General features: G+C 35.5%; 1 protein-coding gene across 3 annotated transcripts in view; it reads left to right on the top strand.

The window, feature by feature from the left end:
* The first annotated feature begins 1,273 nt into the window (after window positions 1-1,273).
* The window catches only part of LOC131685760 (LIM/homeobox protein Lhx3), a 196,646-nt gene continuing 172,316 nt past the window's right edge, over window positions 1,274-25,603 (top strand). For 2 of the 3 annotated variants that reach the window (XM_058969694.1, XM_058969698.1), the window contains exons 1-2: window positions 1,281-1,812; window positions 18,501-19,153. In XM_058969694.1, coding sequence (XP_058825677.1) covers window positions 18,910-19,153 — 244 coding nt within the window. In that variant the 5' untranslated portion in view covers window positions 1,281-1,812; window positions 18,501-18,909. Of the gene's footprint in view, window positions 1,813-18,500; window positions 19,154-25,603 lie in introns of all 3 variants that reach the window. The other variant, XM_058969696.1, reaches the window with a different exon arrangement.

The raw sequence follows: 25,603 nt of genomic DNA, 5'->3' as shown, positions 1-25,603 counted from the left end.
GAAAGCTTAAGAGGGGCGTCTGGTGTAAAGTGCTCAAACCGAAAGGTATTTTCTTTAACGATTTTGAAAGCAAGGCAACAATGGATCTTTTGTGTAATGTTGAGATTTATTTATACATTCATAGTGCACGAAAAAAAAAATATTTTCAGACACACAGAGCCAGACATACGAGCGTTCCAAGAGTAGACATCCAACCACTTTCCGGCGAGGAGCGCCACGGCGAATACGATAACTATCGATAAAATTTAATGACACAGAAATGGATAGAAATAGATGGAAGACGAGCAAAGAAAATTTATCCTGCACACCCAGGTTGAAAATGGGGCATTTCATTTTAAAATATCGGGAAAATGTGGAATGTCTCCAGCACACTAAATTGAAATTCCAAAAACACTTCTCAAGATCATCAATCAAACCTGTTTCCATTTCAGTTAGTAATTCAGTCAATGAGTCAGTCATTATGTCTGCATATATATTCTCGCCATTGGAGCTATTATTTACATTTGCTATGAACGCAGCTAACAGCAACAATGAGCATATTATTTTGCGTTATCATGTCACCCGTTGCTCACTGATGGCGCTCATGGTGTTGATGATGGCACCAACTAGCAGCATCCAAACATGATAACCGACGCTGGCGTTTTACGAGAGGTACAATACGGCACCTATTTTCTTACCAACACAGAATGGTGGTGATAGTAAGGTGGCAAAAAAGATGTTAAGCACCTGGCTCCCTGCAAAATGTGCAGCTCTTTGAACACATTCCGGAAACTCCGGGATCATACATGAATCCATGGGGATTCTGAATAGTGCGAGATATGTGAACGATAAACAGGGGTGGAATGCGCGAAGAACAGCACCGGCAGCAGCATAAGATTAGCATAGATTCGATGATGGCATAGGGGAGGTTTGAGTTGGTGTGCAAATGTATGATGGGAGGAGAGAAGCTTGGTGTCTCCTTCAACCAACTGGTCCCCGGGGCAGAAAAGACACCAAGGGCAGGGGTTGTTGAAATCTCTACAATCGGCTCTGTCGAGATGGGATAAACGAATATTACTCACACTTGCACATGTACAAGTATTGGTTTCTTTGAGCTTTTCCAAATGGTATTCGTGTTCGGAAAATATTGCCCTTAGCAACGGTGGGAGGAGCTAGCAAGAGTTTTCATCCACAGTGAATTGTACTAAAAATTTCCCGTCTTCTGTTCCTTCATTTTGTACTGTAATCACGGATCCGCCGGAAATGCCCTTTCCAGTTTCATATTTCGATAGCTAAAAGACTTGTTTGCTTTATCCTGCTATAAAGTGGTTCCTTTCTGCGAGGTAGGAATTGTCAAGAGTTGCTAATGCTAGATAGAGCAGCTTGGTGAAATGAATCTCTGTGACAGTCTCCTATTCTGGAGCTCGGGAAAAGGTTTCCATAAAGTGGTTGGGAAGTTTCTGCTGTCATCCCAATTTTTCGTAAAGAGGGTAACATTTACGCGTGCGACGGAAAATGTTCTCTTTAGCGGTTGCCGGTAATTAAAATAATGTTTGTACTTTGGACGAAGACTGTTTTTTTTTGCGTTACGTAGAAGTGTCTTACCTCGAACGAAGAGATACAATTACAGCGGGAAATATTGACTGTCAGTGAGTTGGATGAGGGTTTGGCTTAGAACATTAACCAAGCTGTTTATTTGCGCACTAATTACTAGAATGAGTGATAAAGTTTCTTCTTGGATGTATCCCGAGTGAGTCATTTTAGAATAACGAGCGAGATTTGTGGTTACTTTGGTCGAAAAAAAAGGCAGACTCACTGCGGATTACACTTAAGGTTGGTGTAGAGTTTTGTTGGAGTAACAAGGTTCATTATAGGTACAGTGAAAGTTTGGCGAGCACATTGCATTTAATATATAACAAAAACTTTTGGAAAATTATGTATACAATGAATAGGGTTACCAACCGTCCTTATTTTAAAGGACATGTCCTTATTTTCGAGGTTTTTGAAAAGCGTCCTTACTTTACTTGAAATGTTTTTATTTTTAGTCTCAAACCTTGGCATATACAGGGTGGTTCAACATGATGTTTTTTTTAACAGGGCATGTCATGTTATTGTAGTTTAGTATTTTTCGCCTCCACAGTATGCTCACCATTCTCAAATTATTCAACTATATTTCGAAAATTAGCGATCTGTGAGAAATGTGCATTCCGACCATAATATGGTCGATATAATCGGACAACTGACTCCACTATTCGCCATACAATCAAAGAGTAAAAGTTGCAGTTCTCGTTATTGGATGATTAGCGAACAAATCGACCACATCCAGCACGCATTGAAGAAAACATAGCGGCGGTGACATTCCCAAGCATTGGAAACCAACATTACTCGACTAATTAACCAGATACTACTTGAAATACTCGAATCCGTCATCAAAAATTGAACCAGTCGAATGGATTACTTCAAGCGCCAACATGGTCAACATTTAAAAGAAATTGTTTTCAAACAATAAATGCCAAAAAATGTTCTTTTGATTGACAAATAAACATTTCGCGAATTACTCCATTTTTCAAATTTTTGCGAGATCAAAAAATATCATGATAAATCACCCTGTATTAAATAATTCAGATCAACTTTCTTCCAAGAGAATCAATTTAAATTGTCAATTTCAAATACTTTCAGCGATTGTTTGTGTTAATGCATACTCTCTGCGACTCATTCCAACCAAAAGTTCTTTTACTCAGAAGTAACCAAAATTTGTTGGATAGCTCGATATGAGGTTTGGCCAAAGTGGTTATCTTTGTTCAATATTGGCACTTCACCATTCCAATTTGTCTCGAACAAGATTCAACGTCCCAGTTCAACTGCTGGAAAATAAGCCAGAATCCCGACTTTTTCAGAATTCTGGCTCAAGTGACAACTGATTCAGGCTCCAATTCCGAATAGATTTGGCAGGGATGGCCTTAATTTGCTCTCCGTTCATTTGGTAACCTTATTGACAATGAACTTTCATGTTAATTTCAAAATATTCTAAAATACAATTGAGTCATTAGGTTTTTTCCAGTACCAGGAGAAACTGGAAGTACTCGAAATTCGTTCCTGTACTCCTTTTTCTTTTTTTTTCTTCTGGTAGCAAACCGGAGTGAAAAGGAGCAAGTATTTTTTGCTCCACATTTCTCCGGTGTGACTTTCGTGTATTGGAACAAACCTACTTATTACGTTTGTGGTTTTAAAAATGTGTTTTTGACAAAAAATCTCTACACCTAGTAAAATCGTTACTAGAATAAGGATCACATCAGATGACAGTTATCATAATTTCTATGAGATGAAGAGACAGAGACAGAGAGAGAGCAACATATTTTAACAGTAGAGTAGAATAGTAGCATTTTTCGAGGTAGTAGAGCGTCCATGTATATTTATCAGGAATTTTAATTATTGCTAAAACTAAATAACCTAGCTTCATAATATATTTAGGAAAGTTGGCGTCCTTTTCAAGGTACTTCTTTTCGTTTAAACATAAGCTAGTGTGCTTCTATTTTTTGCAAGAATTTAAATTGAACTTTTCAAAGGTTCGAGAAAGAGCTTGACTGTCTTCAATAAAGTTGCAGAACAACATTTTTGTTTGTTGAACACATACTTTACATTGCACGAAAAATCGAAATTTTAGCATTAGGTTGTTCCTTATAAAAACGGTTATATTTATATACATTCGTAATTTTAATTTCACGCTAAAGCAGGCTTTGGACAACTTTTTTTTAATCCCTCCACTCACCCCCACACCAAAAGGCTCGAATTTAGAGTCTCCTGGTAGTGGACACATACAAAAAAAAACTAAAACTAATGAGTGAAATTATAATTCAAATCTACAAAAAGCATTGAGTCCTAGTGAAACTCTTCTTTTAAGGGACTCAACTAATACTGCTAGAAATTTACTAATTAACATACATAAAAGTAAATAATATTATATTTTTAACCAAGAATTTTGAGAAGATAAGAAAAAACGTGATCAATATTAAAAACTAAGGTTGAGCGCTGTTTACTAAATGTATTCGTCTATTTTTTTTCTTTTAGGTACCTCCCCAGTTGTATTTTAAAAATGTTTTTATTCGATATTTCCTTCAGATCAACAGAAAGGGAATTATATTTATAGGGTCCAAAGAACAATATCCGCTTTTGACCAAGGTTGCTAAAAACTCTAACCCGTAATAGTTCGTTAGCTTGCCTGGTGTTACGAACTTGGTTTCCGACAGTAATTTCCAAATTATGATGCATTTCTGTACTATTTAAAATATTATGCATAAAAGTAATTGTTTGCATGTCTCGTAGTCCAAGAATTGGCAGAATATTATGAGAATTGTCAGAGTAGAGGCGTCTTGTTGGGTATAGTAGCGGCAATTTAAATATAATTTTTAAACACCTATTCTGTAGTCCTTGAAGTGGCTGCAATTTCGACTTGCAGGCGTGCCCCCACACAATTATCAAGTATTGGAACAAGCATATAAAGAATGGGAGAATGAAACATCATATATTTTGTTTTATGGAGGTTTAAAGAAAGCAAATTGGCATTGAAGTAATTAGAAAGTACGGAAAGATCTTCGGTAATATCAGAGATAAAAGTGTGATATTCTGTTCTTGGATAGAACAAAGCTGTATCATCAGCAAATAGTCGAGGTGTACCTTTAAATCTTAGTTTAGCAATGTCGTTTATGTAGATTAAGAAGAGCAGTGGACCGATATTGCTACCCTGTGGTACCCCTATGTTAATAGATTTGAATGTGCTCACAGAGTCTTGAATTGCTACAAATTGTTTCCTGTTTGACAAATAGTTACATATAATCTCATTGGCTATTCCTCTAATTCCATATTTTTCCAGTTTTTGAAGAAGTATATCATGGTTTAAAGTGTCAAATGCCTTTTTCAAGTCAAGAAACAAAGCTTCCACTACTTTTTTCTCATCGATATGTGCTATTAGTTGATCCACAAGCTCAGTAATAGCTGTTGTAGTGCTACAAGCCTTCCTGAAACCGTACTGGTAGTTGTAAATCACATTGTGCTTGCTGAAGAAATCCATCATCCTGCTAACTAACAAATTTTGCTGAAGACTGAGAGTGTGGATATTGGCCGATAATTGGACGGATCACAGGTATCGCCAGCTTTAAATATTGGGACAACTTTGGCTATTTTTAAACAATTAGGATAAATTCCTGTTGATAAGATTTCGTTGAACACTTGAACAAAAATGTGAGCAAAGGGTTCAGCATTTTCTTTGATTATACTGACTGGTATATTATCAGGGCCTCGACTTTTGTTGGAGTTTAAATTGTATATTAATATTAGGACTTCATTTATATAAGCTGGAAAAATAGAATTTTGAACACAAGGTACGCTAATGAGTGTGTCAACAGAGGAATGCGGAATTTCACTAGCTAATTTCTGACCTATATTGGAAAAGAAGTCATTGAATATTTCACAATTTACAAAGTTACCAGTCGATGTTTTTCCACCACTTATGAGAGTTATCTTTTCACTAACCTTTGATCGCCCCAGAATTGAATTCATATTTTTCCAAAACTTTCCAAAACTTGAAGATTATTTTACGGCGCATAATTTGCTCATACACACCATCTACCAAGCAATTTTCGGGGCACAACTGAACCGATTTTGAATATCGGGGAATGAAAACATATCTACGTGATGAAAGGAATTCGATTCCGAAAATATTTTGTAAATTAACTCGACAATAAATAAACTATTTCTCAAAAATTAATGTATAAGTTCACTTTAAAGACTTTAATGTGTAAGTTCACTTCATAGTGAAAATTTTTCCATTCCAAACTTTTGTATTTACCATTTGGTCGGTGTTAGGTCAGACCGGACTCAGTGACAGTGCATTGATTTCGAGAAAAACGCGTTTAAAGTTTGAATCGCAGCATCCTTTACATTATAATTGGAAAATAATTTTTACCATAATTCTTGTTTATTGTTTCATATTTCAAATCTGGTAAAAGTGGAATGTAGACGAAGAAATTCTTTATCCAGTGCTATCATTAACTCATTTTTTTATGTTTTGTGACTTGGTCCGGTCTGACTTAACACCGACCATTTCGTATAAGCGTTGTGTTCAACTGTGAGGTTGATTTTGGATGATATAATAATACACAGATTACCTAGTAATCCACCTAGTAGCGAGATAATAGTTGTCTCATCTAATTCATATTAATCTCGTGGTATCACCGAGCAACTGTATTTTTAAGCATAATAATAAGAGATCGCCCGTCATTGCCACTCCGTTACTGAACAAAACCAACTGAGATTGGAAAATGTTCATTGGAACAACATGCTTGGGACTAGCATGATAAGCCACATTGTGCAATCTATATTGATCCCTGCATGGTGATCAATTCCGACGCCAGCCACATCCGAATGCAGATCTTCAGGGGAAGGAAGGAATGTTAGTCCGCTACATGTTGTTGCTAGAGACTGAGGAATCCTCTGTATCTCCACATGCATCACGAGAAGGGAAGTGTTATTGAGTGTTCCAATAGCATTATCATCGACCAAATAAGCAACTTGAACTCCGAATAGCCGACTATGAGGAGTATTGCTTATATTTTAGTAAATCGATTACATTCAATTTTCTATTACGCGGCGGATTTTTCGTGGTTTCTGTCTATCATAATGTTTTTACAGCGATCGTCCAAGTAAAATTCAAAATATTACGTAACATGTACTTGTGGGATTTACTCTGTTCATATATTGTGATTACATGCTGATATTCTTGTAGATAGCTAGAATTTCACATTCCAATATGTTCGTAGTAAGAGGGGTAATTTTGCTAATATTGAACCGCAAGAATAATAAAAAACAAGAATGGTAAACCGTGTTACTTCTATTGCAGAGGAAAGTGTGGATAGAACGGCGAGTAATTATTTCCGCGCACAATTCAATGATTGCAATATCAACTACTGTTTTTGATAAGTAAGTGTTAGTGAAAACAAAAACATCAAATAGTTTACAGTATTACAATTATGAATGAAGACTCAAAATATACCCGTTTCACCCGTAGAAGCAGAAAGGAATAGCCGAATGAATGCGTACCTTCATTACGGGGCATCAGTGTAGGGTGAAAATATCAACATAGAGGATGTGGCGTAATGTGGAACTTCATAAGCTCCGCAAACCAATGAACAATCCGCAAGTGCAAAAAACGTCCCATCCAAGTACCAGGTGGATTAAGTCAGTCTTTCACCACTCATACACTTCTTAAATCAGAATACAAGCAAGGAAACATTCATATATTATATATCGCAAAAATTGCCCAAAATTGACTCCCCCTCCCCCCATGTAACAAATGGACACAAATTTCTCTATCCACCTCCCATATTACTTAACAAAATCATTTAAAAAAATTTCAATACAGTAAAAACATGTTAGGTAATCACCGAGAGCAACTGTATTTTTAAATCTCAAAATTCTAGTGAAAATTTGACTTGTTTTGCGTGATTTAGGTTATTCTGGTCTGGTAATGATGCAAAAATTACCAGTAACATTATTTATAACAAGGATGTAAAGAATCAAAATTACGAGTAATATATAAAAATAATGTCGCGGCACTCACTTGTCATTTACCATTCCTCGCGCGCTCTTTGTTTATGTGGTCTGAAAGCACATGTGACCTTATCTCAGTTTACTATTTCCAATTCGGTCTTTTTGTTAAAAAATCTGTGACCAAAAAAACAGCTTTGAACTCCAAAACAAGTTACTGATAACTAGGTTGATGAGTCCAGTATGGCAGTTGTGACACCTCTTAGTTTCGAACCAAGCATATGGTATAATGACCATATCAATTTGGCAAAAACAGGTGTGTAAAATTAAGCTTAAGTTATATTCTTTATTTGTTGTGCACATATATAGTTAGAACTATCCTCCAGATGCAACTTTCAGTTAAAATAAAATCACCTTCTTGAAATATCTGATAATTAGCCTCATTTACATAGTGAACCAAAACAGGACGCAAAGACGTTTGGCAAAACTATGTGCTATGAGCCGACAAATTCCGCCTCATGTCTCGTTATTCTTTCACAACAATACTAAACATTGCACTGATACATACCTTTATTTTAGCTGAAGGATCCATTTATGATTAATTAACTTTAAAAGCATTCGTTAAGAACTAGGATAGGCCTAGTGTTTTAATGGGTTATTTTTGCATCTAGCACACAGGAAAGAATCATCAGTGCGACATAAACTTGAAAATATATTGTAATGCTATTTTAAGTATAACTAATCAATTATTTCAAGTTATTTTACCAATTGCTGATTGCAGAGATTTTTTTTTTCATCTGAACATAAAATTCGGCTCGGGACAAGGCTATGTTTGATGTGAAACTGGTCATTGCCAGTTGATAGCCTTCGCATGATTATTTCCTGCAAGTACAATATTGGGCGCTCTACTTCTAACGACTGATGCGGTTCTTTCATGAGCGTGGTGTTTACGTTTGTTTTGATTGGCTGAAAAAAGTTGAATGGTTCGTTTTACACATCATGCGTTGGCGTCCAAGAAGTTAGAATTGATTCGAAATGTAATATAAGGCATTGGCGGGCAATAATTGGAACTTTGAGGTGAGAATAGATGCATTTATTGTGATTTATGCTGAAAAAAGAGACATTTCTGTCAAATAGGCATTACACAGATGTTTAAGAAACAGTACACTAATACTTTATTCTGAGATAGATTGTAGATATTATGGTTTCATTGTTGTTTAAAAAAATAGTGTGGCCCTCTCCCTAATAGTGCCAAAATAAGCTTATTACCCTAATTATCAATAAAATAGAAACAACAGATAATCTTAAACGACGCCATCAAGAAAAGAAGAACGAAAATGAAAAGGTGAAAACAAAAAATAATGGAGACCCGAGAAAGTACATTATATATTAATTATCAATTTTTCAATTAACGGGATTTTCACAAACATTTCAGATCTTTCTGAAGCAATGGTTCTCACATTAGCTCAGTTTGTTTTATTTATTTACTTAATTCAAATATTTTTTTTTCTAAATTTTTAGCCATATGCTTATTTTTGTTCAGTTAAGTCATTACATGGATTTTATTAGTCTTATTTATTTTTTTCTTTTTTTTAGTATTTGACTGATTTTAAATATAGGGAAACACGGGGCTACTCAAACCTACCTAAACAAATCGCCCTTTTAGCTGGATAGATGTGAAAGAATATATCGGTCAAAGGTCCTAATTGTTAGTTAGAAAACCTCAGCTGCATTTTGGTGCCATAAAAGCTCATTTGCACCACTCCATGACAGCGCTGTGCGACAATTTGCAAAACTCTACGTTTTTCCATCCTTTCACAATGTAGTGGTAATTCGGACCTCCCAGCGGGGCAATTCAGATCGTAATATTTTTTTACAATGGAATTATGTTAGAACATAGGCAAACCTTTCAGAAGAGAGATTTTTGATGTTAGTAATTTTTATTGCACGGAACAGAATAACACAATTCTGTATCGGAAAAATGCACCAATTTTGTATGAAATTTCGAAGTATGTATGACATGAATCAATAAAGAAAAAATTGGTTTTCAGACAATCCTTCGAAAGCTACGTAGTAAAAGCGAAATTGTCGGAACGAACGAACTGCAAATTCTACTCAGACATTACTTCGGTAAAAGTTTAACAACTTTTACCATTGAAATGGAATCGATTTGCAGTCATCGACAATGTTCTGGATAGTAAAACCGTTAATAATCTGATTTAGGTAAAGTCAGATAGCGGTGAAAACGAGAGCAAGTGGGTTTGCTCCATGTTTCGGAAAGTCCTATATAAACTGCAAGCAATCAACTCAGAGCAGAGCCAAGGAAGGTATTTTTTCATGTCACTCTAGAGAACACCTATCATCATCACCCTTCATCCACATAGTAAACGTAACTGTTTGTGCTGAGGAATACGTCGTCGATGCATTAGAAGTCACCGACAGTATACCCGAAATGCCTTTACAACATTCCACCGCTACTTCGCTTCACCTCAACAAGACATTTGACAACAACGTACAAGACCGCTGTACCTACATTACAACGGTAGATAAACTATGAAGTCGCGTTTTTTTTGACCGGCAAACCGCGTGGCACAAGATGATAAGAACAATTTGCGGTGCATATGCGCATAGGAAACCGCGAGCTTCGCGGCCCGAAGAAAAATATAAAATATTACGAAAACGAGTTTTATCACCTACCAAACGAGAACAAATGGGAAGGTCCTATCACCTTTACGGGTTACATTTTTTTGTACTAACCGCTCAACGGTCTAGGTCGAACGGGAAGTGTGCGGGAGGGTGCGTCCCGGAAAGCGAGTTCGTTATCATTTTGTTTGCTTCTTCAGTTGCTTTATGTACAAGTACTTTCCATTGGCGTTGCGCCTAACTAGCTGCAGCTTTATCGTTTTATGTTTCGTTTGACAGTTGCTGCTAAAAGGAAATATACCGCCAGAACGGTAGCTTATCATTTTGACCTGTGCGATGCTTATTCACATATTCACGTTAACTTGTCGAAATTTTCTAATCTGTAAAAAAAATAGTTATTGAAATAATTGAGGATCTAAATTTATACCAATGAATTTAACTCCCGTTGTTATCGCATTACAGTGCCAAGCGGTTTTTATCAGGTTCAGGTATCAATATATTCATATAATTCTGAATGCTAAAATATCAATATCCGCCTATTGACAAAATCGGAACATGTTTTTTTTTCTTCCTTTTTGATAAACCAAAGCTTTTCAAATATGCTTTTTAGGTCCCTAGGCATAGCCTCACAACCCTTTCTAATATTTTAGTATAAATTTTCCCTAAAGAAGAGGATTATCATCATCATAAACGGTTAAAACTATACTGAATCTATGAACGTGGTTCAAAAAAGTTTCCATGTTAAAAGCTTTTTTTTGTTGACTTTATTCTAAATAAGTAAAACCAAATTTTTAGTTAAAATATATTCATTCATTTGGGAAATATTAACGTGTAAAGTCGACGTGTGTTTTCAGTTGGCGACCTGGACTAAATCGGGTCAAAAAGCCGACAAATTCTGAGGCAAAAAAAAAATCGGCGGCTGATGAAATCGGATCATCACTTCTTATTTTAGTCAAATACCAGATATATTTTTTAAATGTCTTCCCATTTCATAAAAACGCTTAAATTCACCTGGCAGTGAGATGAGACATTTTATACACATATCACTGTTGGATCCTTCATTAGTTTTCAGAACTTATGCGAAGTACGCAACAAGGTGGAATGAAAACAGTTTCGAGTCCTGCACGAATAAAACCTCAAATAAACTATAGCAAATCAATAAAACAAACAAAATTTTAAAAAATTGATAAATAAAATGAGTGAAATAATTAACAAAAATCAAATTAATAATATTACTAATTCAAATTAGTTCAGTTTATTAAATATAAAATCAGACAGTTTAAAAAATGTTTTAATGCTAATAAAATAAATAAATTAATAGATCAATAGAAAATACTATGAATAATATGTATAACATTAATAAAATCAATAAAATGAATAGAATGAAAAAAGTAAACAAAATGAATAGAATTGTTAAATTCTAATTGCTAAGTTGTGTCAAATTAATAATTTGGATGAAATAATAAAATGAATGACTGTAGAGGATAGTCAAATTACTAAAACGAAGAAACTAAATAAAATATATGAACATGCAGAAATGAATAAAATGCATAAAACTATAACAGTGAACAAAATTAGTTAAATGGATATAAATCAAATGCATGGTCAGGATGAATCCATAGAATTAAATGAAAAAATAAATAAAATGAACCCAAATGAAAAAAAATAATGAAATAATGAAAAACAAGATTAAAATGAAATGTTCATATATTCAAAATGAATAAAACTGAAAAATAGGTATACGAAATAAAATTTAAAAAAAAACTTTTTTAATCCACCTAGCGGTGCAATTGTGCCTTTCTCATTTCTCTAAACTATGGCACGGAGGCTTTTTATGTTCAACATAATTGTGGAAATGTCCATTACATTCTTAGTACACTTTGCACTTATACACAATGGCTTGCCAGCCACGAACTTGATGAGCTACGCGTCGACGGTGAAACTCTTGAAACAAAAAAATATTGTACTTCATTAGCCTAATCAGCATTAGATCAATGTTATTTGCTTGCTAACTCATTTTGTCATGCGGAGGTGGGTATGTGAGGAGGGCGAAAGTCCCATGAACGAACGACTCCCCAGCTTAAATTGGTATGCTTTGTGATATAGTGATGGTTTAAAGATGATGGGGTTGAAGGGGAGGGGTTTGAGGGCTGGATGGGGTGGTGGTCTGAAGGGTGATTTAAGAAGATTTTTAAGGGAGGGGAGTGAACAGTAGAGGGGGGGGGGGTGTAACCCCTCTCCTTAAACCATCAACTACGCCCCTGTTAGAATCCAGAAACCTTATGCGAGTCAAAAAATTTGCCCTCCGGGATTAGGTTGACGTTTTTCAGAGTGATTGCATAACCTTTCTATACGAGAAAGGCAAAAAAGTGCCAAAATCCAAAAAAGTGAATCGTCGTCAAATTTTTTTTCGAGTTTGCATCAAATCTTGACGTTTCATGCTCCTTGAACACATTTAGCATCAAAAATAAAAATTCTATTTTTAATTTTTCCTATAGTTTATATGAGAAATTTCTGTGTGGCCGCACTCTTAAACCTGTAATTCCGGAACCAGAATTCCGATCGATCCAAAATTCAATAGCAGCCGATGGGAAGGTTGCACCTTTCATTTGAGACTAAGTTTGGGCAAATCAGTCCAGCCATCTCTGAGAAAAATGAGTGACATTATTTGACACATACGCACATACATACACACACACATACAGACTTTTTCCGATCTCGACGAACTGAGTCGAATGGGATATGACACTCGGCCCTCCGGGCCGGGATTAGGTTGACGTTTTTCAGAGTGATTGCATAACCTTTCTATATGAGAAAGGCAAAAAGATTCATTTAAAGTAAATGAATAAAACGAATTGTACGAATTAGAGATCCTTTCTTTCTTATAGTTCTGAAATGTTTGTGACAATTCCATTATTTCAAAAATGGCTAATCAATATATAATGCACTTCCTAACGTTTCCATCTTTTTTGTTTTCACCTTTTCGTTTTCGTACTTCTTTTCTTACCGGCGACGTTCAAGTTTATCTTGACTGGTGTTCTTACTATATTGATGAATCATAATTAGTTGTTGCGATAATGCAATGTACAATTTGTTTTGGAATTCAAAGATGTCCTTTTGGTCACAGATTTAAAAAAAAATGTTTTTGTGCTGAAGAGAAGGTACAGCATTTTAACGCGTATTTGGAAAAAGTAAGCTGAGATAAGGTCACATGTGCTTTTATACCACTTAAAACGAGAGCGACAGAAAGAGAGAAAGCGATTCGTGAATGAAACAGGTAGCATTCCTTTACATTGAAGTAAATAGAAGGGAGTGTGAAGTGTCTGGGCTATGTTGGAGATTATATTGCTGTCGGTAGCACAAAAGCCGTGTAGTCTCTTTCCAGTGATCTCCATAGCCTGCGGTTTGTATCATTCGAAATTCTCAATCCGAAGATATGAGATAATTAGTCCTATACAAACCAAACCATGAAAAAGAAATGGTTTAAACAATCAGAATAATTGCTACTGTGTTTTAATTGCCGCAAGATTCTACTGTATCGATTTTGTTGGCAATTTTTGGCAAATTTAAGACTAACAGAAACCAAAGCAATGAAATTGAAAGACGGATAGGTATTCTAGAAGGAGGGGTAAGCATTTCCGTGTACAAAAACAATTTTTTGCGAATCTTTTTAGAACATTGCGTGAAGCGAATTTGTCAAAACTTTTGTACTTTATAGTGTATCATTTCAATAGCTTCCTGTAATTTTTCTATTCAAAAATATCGACAAACGACTCGGTGACTAAGCTTTTTGTAGAAAGTCTTTGAAAAAAACATGATTTGCGGTGTTACCTGCCATTTAAAAACTACTTAACCGATTTTTGCCTTTCTCCTATAGAAAGGATATGCAATCACTCTGTGATTGCATATCCTTTCTATAGGAGAAAGGATATGATTTGTAACCGAGGCCCGAAGGGCTGAGTCTCATATACCATTCGACTCAGTTCGTCGAGTTAGGCAAATGTCTGTGCGTGTGTGCGTGTGTGTGTGTGTGTGTGTGTGTGTGAGAGAGAGAGAGAGAGAGAGAGAGAGAGAGAAGGAAAAAGTGCGTGTGTATGTATGTATGTGACCAACAATATGCACATCGGTTACTCAGAGATGGCTGAACCGATTTTAGTCTCAAATGAAAGGTACAACGTTCCCATAGGCTGCTATTGAATTTCATCAAATTCCGACTTACGGTTTCGGAGTTACAGGTTGAAGAGTGGGGTCACGCATGAAATTCCCATACAAATCGGAATCAGCATGCACACCAAAAAATAATGAAATTTAAACGACATGTAAATCAATACGAATGTAAACATACAAAGATTGAATCAAAAATTTGATTGAAAAATAACGTAAAATCAATAGGAGCATCAAACAGCACACAATTTGACACTTTCATTCGTGTAATATTACATGTTATTCATTTTACAGCAGTATTCGAGTAAAAATACATTGAAATGCATTGGTTTGCCGTTTAAAGAAACTGTAATTTTCAATCCACGTGTAAAACTAAAAGAAAATTCGCTGAAGAAAGCACAACAAGTCGTGTGTATTTGTGGTGGAACTTAATTTTACATTTATATTCATGCTCCAAATATGTGCATGAAAATCAACTTAAAATTACAAAATATTTTATTCTGTGTGGTATCTAAAAGATGCAAAACTTCATAAAATGTGTTCAAAAATGTTTAGATTCATAGTTTCAGCCCACTGATGCTAAATCAAATCCATGTTGACTACATTGGACAATTTCGGCGGAACCTGAAGTTTCGGGAAAGTAGTTATGTTCCTGAGTTGAATTCACAACTGCTTCTCAGAAATGGCTGATTTGATTTTCACATATTTAGTCTCGAATGAAAGCTAGAACATCCCTTTTGAATGCTATTCAATTTCCTTTGAATTGGAGTTCTGATTTCTGTGTTACGGGTTGAAATATGCGGCCATATGCGAAATTCCTATAAAAACCTGTAGTCAATATCTGTATAAATGATGCAAACATAATTAAAATGAGTTACAAATTGCTTGAAATTGTTAGCCGACATTCTTATACCGTTCGACTCACTTCGATGAGTTCGGAAAACGTGTGTATTCGTATGTGTGTATGTCTGTGGGTGACCAACAATTGCGCATCGGTTACTCGGAGATGACCGAACCGATTTTTTTCCAAACAAGTTTCAAATGGAAGGTATAATATGCAGTTGGCTGTAGTATCGCATCCCCCTCCCACTTACCCTAACACTAACATTAACATTAACTCCCACCCTTGACCACCCTCGCACCTCCATTAGGGCATTGCAAAAAACACTCATTTTTGAAATCTCAAAGGCCTGCTATTGTGACAAATAGCAACGTAAGCTCGGATGCCAAATTTCATATCATTTGGTCAATTTTAATCATATTTATAAGTTCACCTTACTTTTTTGCCTTTCTCATATAGTTATGTTATGCAATCACTCTGAACATCATCAACCTAATCCCGGTCTAATTTTTTTTTGAATAATATAGGTTTTCTGTATTTTAACAGAGGCGTAGTTAGGGGCATACGGTGAGGGGTTACCACTACCCCATCACACACTATTATTCTCTAAACCCATCTTAATTCCAACCCCCCACCCCCAGAAGAACATTTCCTAGTTCATCCAAAATTAACTTCCTTAGTGAAAAAATTGGTTTGAAATGATTTTGAGTTTTAAAACTACTTTAAAATTTAAACTAATTTAAAATTTGTTAACAAATTGAAAATTTTTGGCGGAGTCCGGAGCCCCCGAACCCTCCTCCTGGATCCACTGCTGGGTTCAAGTGTTTCAGCTTCGATACACAGCTTCTCAAGTTCGTGGCTGTCAATTCATTGTATGTATGTGCAAATCGCACTGAATATGTAATGGACATTTACACCATTATATTGCACATAACCATGGAATCGTACATGGAGAACAAATGGGACAAAAGGTCACGATTGCGTGAACTGAACGATTTACGAGAACCATGACCAAGTTCCTGAAATTATGAATAATAAACCTCGAATTCATGAAACTATTTGTGTTTTAAAAACTAGTTCGTCCCGAATATGTACATGGCGTTATATTAGAATGCTTGGTTAGGCTACTGTTGTTGTTCCCTGGACATGTTTAGTTTTTGTTGTGATTCTAGTTCATGAGTTGGGAATACACAGCCAACAAATGTCACATGTTGTATCTTATTATTTCTCGTCACGTTATTGTGCTATCTTATTCATGAGTTTACTATCGCATTTTTCTGTCAGACTAGCGGGATTAAAATTCATGATTTCAGGATCTTAGTCACGAATTTTGTAATTTCTATTCACGTTATCGTGTTATTTTAGTTATAAGTAGAGTGAGTCATGTTCATGATTTCAGGACCTTAGTCAAGATTTTCGTATTTTTGTCACGAGTTGTGTGATTTGTGTTCATAATTCAGGATCTAAGTCACGATTTTTGTAACTGCTGTTCATGTTATCGTAATGTTCATGTAATTCATGTTCATAATTTCCGGATCTTAGTCATGATTTTAGTAATTTCTGTTCATGTTATCGAAATATTTTATTTTAGAAAAAAATCCTTCCTATGACTAATATGATATCATATCAGCAGTTTTATCATGGTATTCGTAAATTCTCTTCGCCTAATTGGGATGTATTACTTTTTGGTTATTATCGGTTTTTATATTCGGAATAACATGACAATATGAACTGGATAATAAAAATGTGACTAATATCTTGTTCTGTGAATTATATCACGCACACTATTTGGGATTCTCATCGCAGTTTTCGTTTTCTATACAGACATCACCATGGACTTTATCAAACGAATATCGATGTTCGAGGTCCTAATAGTTTTTTTATATCTAATGCTCGTGTCTATTACTATTGTCGCTAGCAGCTGGGCATTTCATAAAACAGTGCATGGAATAAAAATGATTCCACTAAATTCCATATTTTATGAAAGAATTCCCGGGAAAATATCATTATCATGTTGCATGAAATTGTAAATGATTAGCGATATCTTCTAAATATCACCAGCACGCATAATAGATTGTAAATTATGTACTAGGCATAACAAACCAATTCACGAATACATGACTAATATTTTAAGATTTCATGAACTATTTCACAAAAATGAACGTGAGTTGTGATCATGAGTTCACGAATAGATGAATTATATTTCATGGTTTCGTGAACTATTTCACGAGCACGGATAATGGATCGTGACATATGTTAGGAATTATGAACCAGTTTATGAATACATGAATAATATTTGATGATTTTGTAAACTATTTCACGAACACAGATATTGGATTGTACCTAATATATTTGAGACAATGAATTAGTTCACGAGAATTGAATGATTCATGAATAAAATTTTGAATTTAGTGAAATAGTTCACGAGAACATATCCAGAATATTTTGAATATGTGATCTAAGGCTCTTCCATCTATGAGTTAACCTTTGGTTTTATGAATAATGTTCATACAGTTGCGAACTAGTTCGCGTACTGAAAATCGCATTAGAAATGACTTGGTGGAAACCATGTCTAAAGCACACAAAACAAAAACAAATAGTTCCACTAAAATAAGCGTTATGCGGGCGTTGCTGAAGGGAAATTGAACATAATTATAAAACATATGACTTTTGTTCATGGTCCTGTTTTCAGGATTTGAGGATTCATGGTAATTTATTCACGATTTTGGGAACAATTTTTTTCCGTGAAGATTGGATAAATGAGAAAGGCACAATTGCACCACTACGCGGATTAAAACAGGTTTTTTTCAATTTTTGCATACACATTCTATGTAAAAAATACCTAACCCCTACGTTGAGTTCTGGAGATAATATTTTAATAAGGGGTTTTTTACTCATTTTAAATAAAAAATTCTATTTTTCACGAAAAATTCCGCCTTTTTATGAGTGAAAAGTAGTTTTTGAATGGCAGGTAACACCGCAAATCATGTTTTTTCTAGAGACGTTCTATCAAAAAGCACCGTCCCGAGTCGTTTGTCGATATTTTTGTATAGAAAAATAACAGAATGTTATTGAAATGATAAATTGTAATGAACAAAGCATTTTCAGAGTATGAGAAGTAAATGAGAATGACGTATTAAAATTGATTCATGGATAAGGTAACTGAGATTTACAGCATTTACAATATCTCCGTTTTTGCGGTTATTTTTCGTGGGTACGGGCTTACACACAATGCTTTGCTTGTGATCAGAAAAATAAGAAAATTTAGCGAATTACAATTGCCTACTACACCATTTAATAAATGAAATCTGCATGTTCTTATATATTTCAGGCAAGGAAAATACAATTTTAAAGCATCGCAGAAAATGCATTAGAGTGTTGAAACTTGGAAAGTTTTCCGTAACCGTGAGAATGAAGAAAGATTTAATACTAACAGGCCTAAATCAAATACATACCCTATTGTATCTGTTGTATACCAGTAATAGTGTTGTACCATTTTAGTACAAGTCAAGTGGGTGAATTTCGATTTTGCGCATTTGATCGGTTGGATTCCAACTGATATCATCAGGATCAGTAAAGCATAGTAAGTGTGAGTGGGAAATAGGATTTTCCACCTCACAGGTAACTAACCGACACACTTTAGACGCAAATGAGTTCTAAATTGCTTCATAGTGAAAAACTAACGCACGTAGTTGTGGACAGTAGCATAGAAACAGGACGTCGCGCTTTGCGTACCTGATATGCTAGTGTCACTAGTTATGATGCAGTCACTGTCGCATCCATCAATGCGAAACATGCCTGGAATCAGTCAGCCACCAAATACGCCAACGTTGCCACAACGACAGTCACAGCATTACCCTCATCACCGCAGCCAACTTCTCCCCCAGGTGATAGCTACCGATGAATTCACCGGTAGTGACATGGTGGATCCACCTAATCCGGATATGCTACTGGCGCTGATAGCACGAAACAAAGTACTCGAAGGTAAGTGATTTATGAGGGCGCCAAAATCGAACGGTCGTTCACCACGGACCGAGCCCAATAGAACGCTTAAATGCTCAATCATAATCTGCCTCTGGTATACCATGTACTGTTGGTTTTATGGGGGGGGGGGGGGGCTCCCAGCAGCTTCGAAGCTGTACAAAAAACGCCAAATCAAAGCTGTTATCACTGTTTGTATTATTAGAGAATAAATATTGCATGGGCAACCGATATTCAACTGTGCGACAAAACTTAATCTTATCTACTCTAGACAAGCACGAGCAAAATACGCAACACCTGAGCTAGATATTTTTTTCTTTATTTTTGGATCTACATATTTCCACTGTATGAACGATTTCGAAATGCGTACGTTTTGTGGTTGTAACAATTTGTTTACCAACGCTACTGCGTTACTTCAAGGGAACTGGATCGGTTTATTTTACTAGCTAAGTTTGCAGTCATTCGATTCCATTCTCGGTGGAACTGGTTTGAAAAATACGCATTGTTGAAATGTGCTACGGAACCAGAAATGAAAAAAAAAAATATTTTGTGTTTATCACGGAAGATTAGCACGCGATGGAGTAGACGAATAGGCCTATGTGAAAGAATCATTCATGTGATCATAGGTGAACCAAGCTATATTTATTGGGGTTGGTAGAAGAGAGATCCATTTAAAAATCCATATTCACTTTTCAAAAAGGGTTGATAGGTTAAACTAATTATTTGTTTCGTCAAATTTTCCGAGTTAGTCAAATTAAAAGAGTTAAATTTTTGCAATTGCTTCTACGGTGGGTAAAAATGTGGATTAATGTGTTCTGGTAAAATGATTACCGTTAACAATACGACAAAAAATGAAATTCAACTTTGCCGCGGAATAGTGGTCGTTTTAGAGAATTGATATTGAAATTCAACTTGGGTGATGCAAATTTAATTGTGTTTTCGTTTTTTTCATTCTATTCATTTTATTCATAATAGTTTTAATTAATTTTAGTCATGTTATTTTTAATTAATTTTAGCCATGTTATTCATTTTATTATTTCATTTAATTTTATTAAATTTGTTATTTCCTTGTTTTATCCATTTGATTCATTTTCTTCATTTTATTCTTTTATTTGTAGAATACATTTTAGGAATCATCGTTCATTTTATTCAATTTTTTTCCATTTTTCCCATTTTATTCATTTTGTTCATTTTAATTATTTAAATCATTTTAATCATTTTTTGCATTTCATTTATCTCACTAATTTTATTAATTTTGTTGATGTTATTAATTTTGTTTATTGCATTCATTTTATCAATATTTTTCATTTTTTATTTTTATTTATTTTTTTCATTTTATTTATAATAAACAATTTTTTTTCATTTTTTTCATTTTATGAATAAAATTAATAAAATGATTGAAACGATTAACATGCATAAAATGATTAAAAATGAATAAAATGAATTAAATTTAATAAACAAAATTTTGATTACGTCGGCATGATGCATTTGGTCCGGTGCCATGATTCTGAGGAGACGAAGTCGAAATGGAAAATCTTGGACTTACTATTTCTTCTTGTTTTGCTGGGAAATACAATTCACCTAAGGAAAGCACTACTTATAGCCAAATAATGTTTGACACATAATGCTAGACACATACCCCGGACGGACTTTTTCGTGCCAGGTCTGTAACCTTGCGGTCCGCTGCAGTAACGCTAGTGAACTACTAAAACTAGTGAAAACCCATCACAGGCAGCTCTAGCAACCGACACTTGCGGATAAACCGAAAACAGTTTCCCAACAACAAGTAACAACGATTACGCCTATTATAAGTATACCAAAAATCAACACCTCCAATAAAGAAGCAAATGTCGATAACAACGGATGTACAACAGTGACCAATAAGAACAAGATTTAAAGAAGAACAACCAATCGTAAGCAGCGAGAATGAGGTGCCATTGACGACAAGGACGGGGAATGCACCATTTCAGCTAATTTATTCTGATATCTGATTCTATAGGTATAAAGGTAACTAACCAAACACTCTTCAGCAAGAGCAAGTGTCAATTGTTTTTTAATCATGTGTCATTTCCATCGAGCGCAACAGAAGCGCAATCCACAATAGCACAACTGAAGTAGTCTATCAACCGGACAATCAATTGACTCAATCGATGTAGTTTGTCGGCAGATTGTCAACCAAGCTATGATTATACCACCAACAAATATTTGACGCATTACAAAGCAAAAAGGCAGCTTCTTCCAAATGTTTGATATGGCATCTGTCAGGGTGTGTCTGTGTATCTAAGTGCCTATCACTGTTCGACCGCAAAGATGCCACCAATAGATACTTTACATGTACGCGCTTATCTTTGGGTAGCAAACTTAGCAGCACATCCTTGTCAAAAGTTAGCGGAAACAGGTCTAAATGCTGGTTGTTAGATATTATCGATACCATCGGGACATGGAATCATGATACTGTCATGTTACGTCAACGAGTACGGGTTTTGTTTTTTTTTATTCGAGTAGCGGAATAAACTTTGTGCCTCTCCGGCGATATGGAATTCGGGTGGTGTCCGTAAGAAGTTGGCGTCATATCGCCGAACACACGTGTCGTACATATTAGCTTATGCATTAAGAAATAAGCACACCGTATACTGTCTTAGTAAAGTAGCTGTTTTGCTAATCCGTTTGCAAATACCTGAGATCTAGAGCCAGATTGCCCTGTTTCACTGTGCTTCTTTTATCTCAGAATAACCAGCCGCGCTCTGTTTTAAGAAGCTACGCGCACCAGTTCTGGTGTTTGCGCTTAAACAACAGCCAGTTTTCGTGCTCTGTGTCAACAATGTATACTATGTCTGTATTTATTTCTTACCATAGTAATTCATTTGATTATTCCTCATGGAACTTCATTTCAGCTGGAACTAGACATTTGGCTCAACCTTACTACTGACATCATTCAAACGTCTATTTCTGACACTGAATCTAAAAGAAGCGAAAAAATTTATGAACTGACAGGATGTTCGACTTTAACACATTTGGACCTTTATTTATTTATTTGTTAATTATTTATTTATTTATTTATTTATTTATTTATTTATTTATTTATTTATTTTTTTATTTATTTATTTATTTATTTATTTATTTATTTATTTATTTATTTATTTATTTATTTATTTATTTATTTATTTATTTATTTATTTATTTATTTATTTATTTATTTATTTATTTTATAAGGCAGGGAAAACCCCGCTGGAGTTGTGTTTCATTCATTCAAACTTTTTCTCCCGCAGGCATAAAACCTTCTCATCTTTTGCATCAACAGATTACAAATATCCAAATGATTCATACACCCAAAATCCGACGGGTATGTTTCTATTCATTTTGGGTAAGATTCTATTGTGTTTTCGGTAACAGACCACGCAATTGCGCATTGCGGTATTAAACTCATATTACCGCAAAGGTAGTGGAACGACGAGTTTCGGTTGTTGTTCATGTATGTGTATTAGGGTGGGGCAGAATGATCGTTTTTTCCTTTTGAGGTCCCAAACAACTGTGCAAAATTTGGGGTCGATTGGTGTTGACCCGGCGTAGCGCATTGCGTTTGAAATTTGTATGGAGATTAGTATGGGAAAACCTACATTTTTGCATTTTTAATTCTACAGACTACAATTCTTCTTTTAGTATGCAAACAAATAGATAGAAGTGTAGTCCAGGATATGCTGAACAACTTTGCCGAAGGATGTTAGAATGTCTCTAAGCCATGTTATAGCTGTTCAAAGTTCGATACATCGAATTAAATGCCAAAAATTATTTTTATTGCCAACACTGCGGGTGTACCAATGGTATTCATATAGCATTCCAAAATAACATTATATATTTTAGTTTTACCACATTGATATGTTTCGATGAATTATTCAAAAGCCTTAGCTCAATTTCATGAGCGTAGGCAGTTGAGCAATAGGGCGTAGTGAAGGGGGATGGGGGGAGGCTTTAATATGTAGAAATTCGAACTGAAATGTTGTCGAGTTGGAATGTTCAGATGAATTATTTCAAAACAATTACACAATGTCCTACCCATAATAGTAACGATGAAATAAAACATACTGTATCCCTTTGCCTTGACTTTTATCAATAGAAGTTACGTTGCAGACTGAATCAACTGATGTCGATTTGATGTCGTAGGATTATATTTCGGTAAAATACGCATTATGATTTGATAGCATGCTCATTTCTATGCTGTTCGATCACTAGGTGTGATGCTAATTTCTGGATTTCAACATGAAATCCACCAGATCCCTACAACAATTTTTGCTTCAGGTGATCGAAATGAGCATCCCATCAATCATAGTGCCTATTAAACTGAAACATAATCATTGCAATCCTCTGACATATCAACTCGACATCAATTGATTCAGTCTGTAACGTAACTTCTATTGATAAAAGTCAAGGCAAAGGGATACAGTATGTTTTATTTCATCGTTACTATTATGGGTAGGACATTGTGTAATTGTTTTGAAATAATTCATCTGAACATTCCAACTCGACAACATTTCAGTTCGAATTTCTACATATTAAAGCCCCCCCCTCCCCCCTCACTACACCCCATTGCTCAACTACCTACGCTCATGAAATTGAGCTAAGGGTTTTGCATAATTCATCCAAACATATCAATGTGTTAAAACTAAAATATATAATGTTATTTTGGAATGCTATATGAAATACCATTGGTACACCCGCAGTGTTGGCAATAAAAATGATTTTTGGCATTTAATTCGATGTATCGAACTTTGAACAGCTATAACTTGGCTTAGAGACATTCTAACACCATACATCCTTCAGCAAAGTTGTTCAGCAAATCCTGGACTATACTTCTATCTATTTGTTGGCACACTACAGGAAGAATTGTAGTCTGTAGTATTAAAAATGCAAAAATGTAGGTTTTCCCATACTAATCTCCATACAAATTTCAATCGCAATGCGCTACGCTGGGTCAACACCAATCGACCCCAAATTTTGCACAGTTGTTTGGGACCTCAAAAGGAACCAAAAAAGTGCTGTGCTCGTTTGATGTGGCTATGATTACATTTTTCCATATAACAATGCCCCATCCTAATGTGTATCATACAACCAAATACTTTTTCAGTATGTGTCAACCTCGGCTCTGTTCGTATGCATAATTCGGTCGATTTCTATGATAGTGTTTGTATCGGTTCAAACCAACTGGAATTCTGGCGGGTTTCTGCCCAAATTCAGGCTGGAATTTGCCCCAATATTGGCAGAAACCAGCCGGAATTACGGATTTACGGTAGATTGGATAGTGAAATAAAAATTAAACGTAGTTACCGGATCCGGCACACTTCTCGATCCGCACTAGTTCTCGGATCCGGACCAGTTCCCGGATCTGCGCCCGTTTCCAGATCTGGACCAGTCCCTGAATCCAGCCCATCCCCTTAGATCCGGACTTGAACCAGGCGCAGACCTGGTGCTTAGATTCAGACAAGTATCTGAATCCGGACTCTCGAAACGATTTTTGGACTGTGCTTTGAAGCTAGCCGAGTGTGAGCCGATCTTTAAATACAGAATGCATCGTGTAGAGAAAATCGAAATTTGTCTTTATCCACATTGTGTTTACTTCGCTTGATGCGCTACACAATGCCAAGCGAAGTGCTACACACTTCCAGACAATCCGACGCGTTAATATTTATTATATAAGAATTGAAGAAAAATGAGTACGACGCAGAGAAGATTTGAATGTGTTGATATTGCCGTTTGGGGAATTTTTTGTTGCGAAACGTCTTGCGTCTGGTATTAAACGTCTTGCAAGTAGAGCATTTTTTCTCATTACCGTAAAAATATTACGGCCGAGTTTTGGATGAATCAGCGCTTATTTCTACAATTAATAGCGACATTATGCAATTGCTAAATAAAAACTAACACTGATATTAAAGCTAACTGGACAAAGAATCAATGTACAATCGCTTGGTAACGCTACGGAACAAGTTAAAGTCAAAAACATCAGAACAACGATTGAATAGACGACACATGCGAATGACTCATTATAGCCGTAATTGGTTCTGGCGAAAGAAAGTATTATATCGAAGGGTACGACGACGGATATCGAAATTTACCATCTGCAGAAGATCAGAACAATCGATACGTGACTGCAGTAGATCTGCGATGAACGTTGCTTTTGGAACATCTTGACGAGCACACAGGAGATCTGGGTCGATAAACTTACAGCGATCCTGGTAGCTAGGGAGTTTGAACGGGTCCCTCCGCGGGAGACGACGAAGGTCAAACCTGACAAATTTAGTAAACATTAGACATTAGTAAATATTTAATAGCATGCTCAAACATATTTTACCGTTGAATTGTATATGCGTACACTGCCTATGATCGCAAATCAGTCCCATAAAGATACGAAATCCTATAGAAAACTGAACAAATATGCGATCATGGGGAGTACACTACAGA

Source organism: Topomyia yanbarensis, chromosome 2, assembly GCF_030247195.1.
Source record: "Topomyia yanbarensis strain Yona2022 chromosome 2, ASM3024719v1, whole genome shotgun sequence".
Lineage (NCBI taxonomy): Eukaryota > Metazoa > Arthropoda > Insecta > Diptera > Culicidae > Topomyia > Topomyia yanbarensis.
Note: the sequence above shows the minus strand (reverse complement) of the source record. Positions and strands in the feature narration are given on the sequence as shown.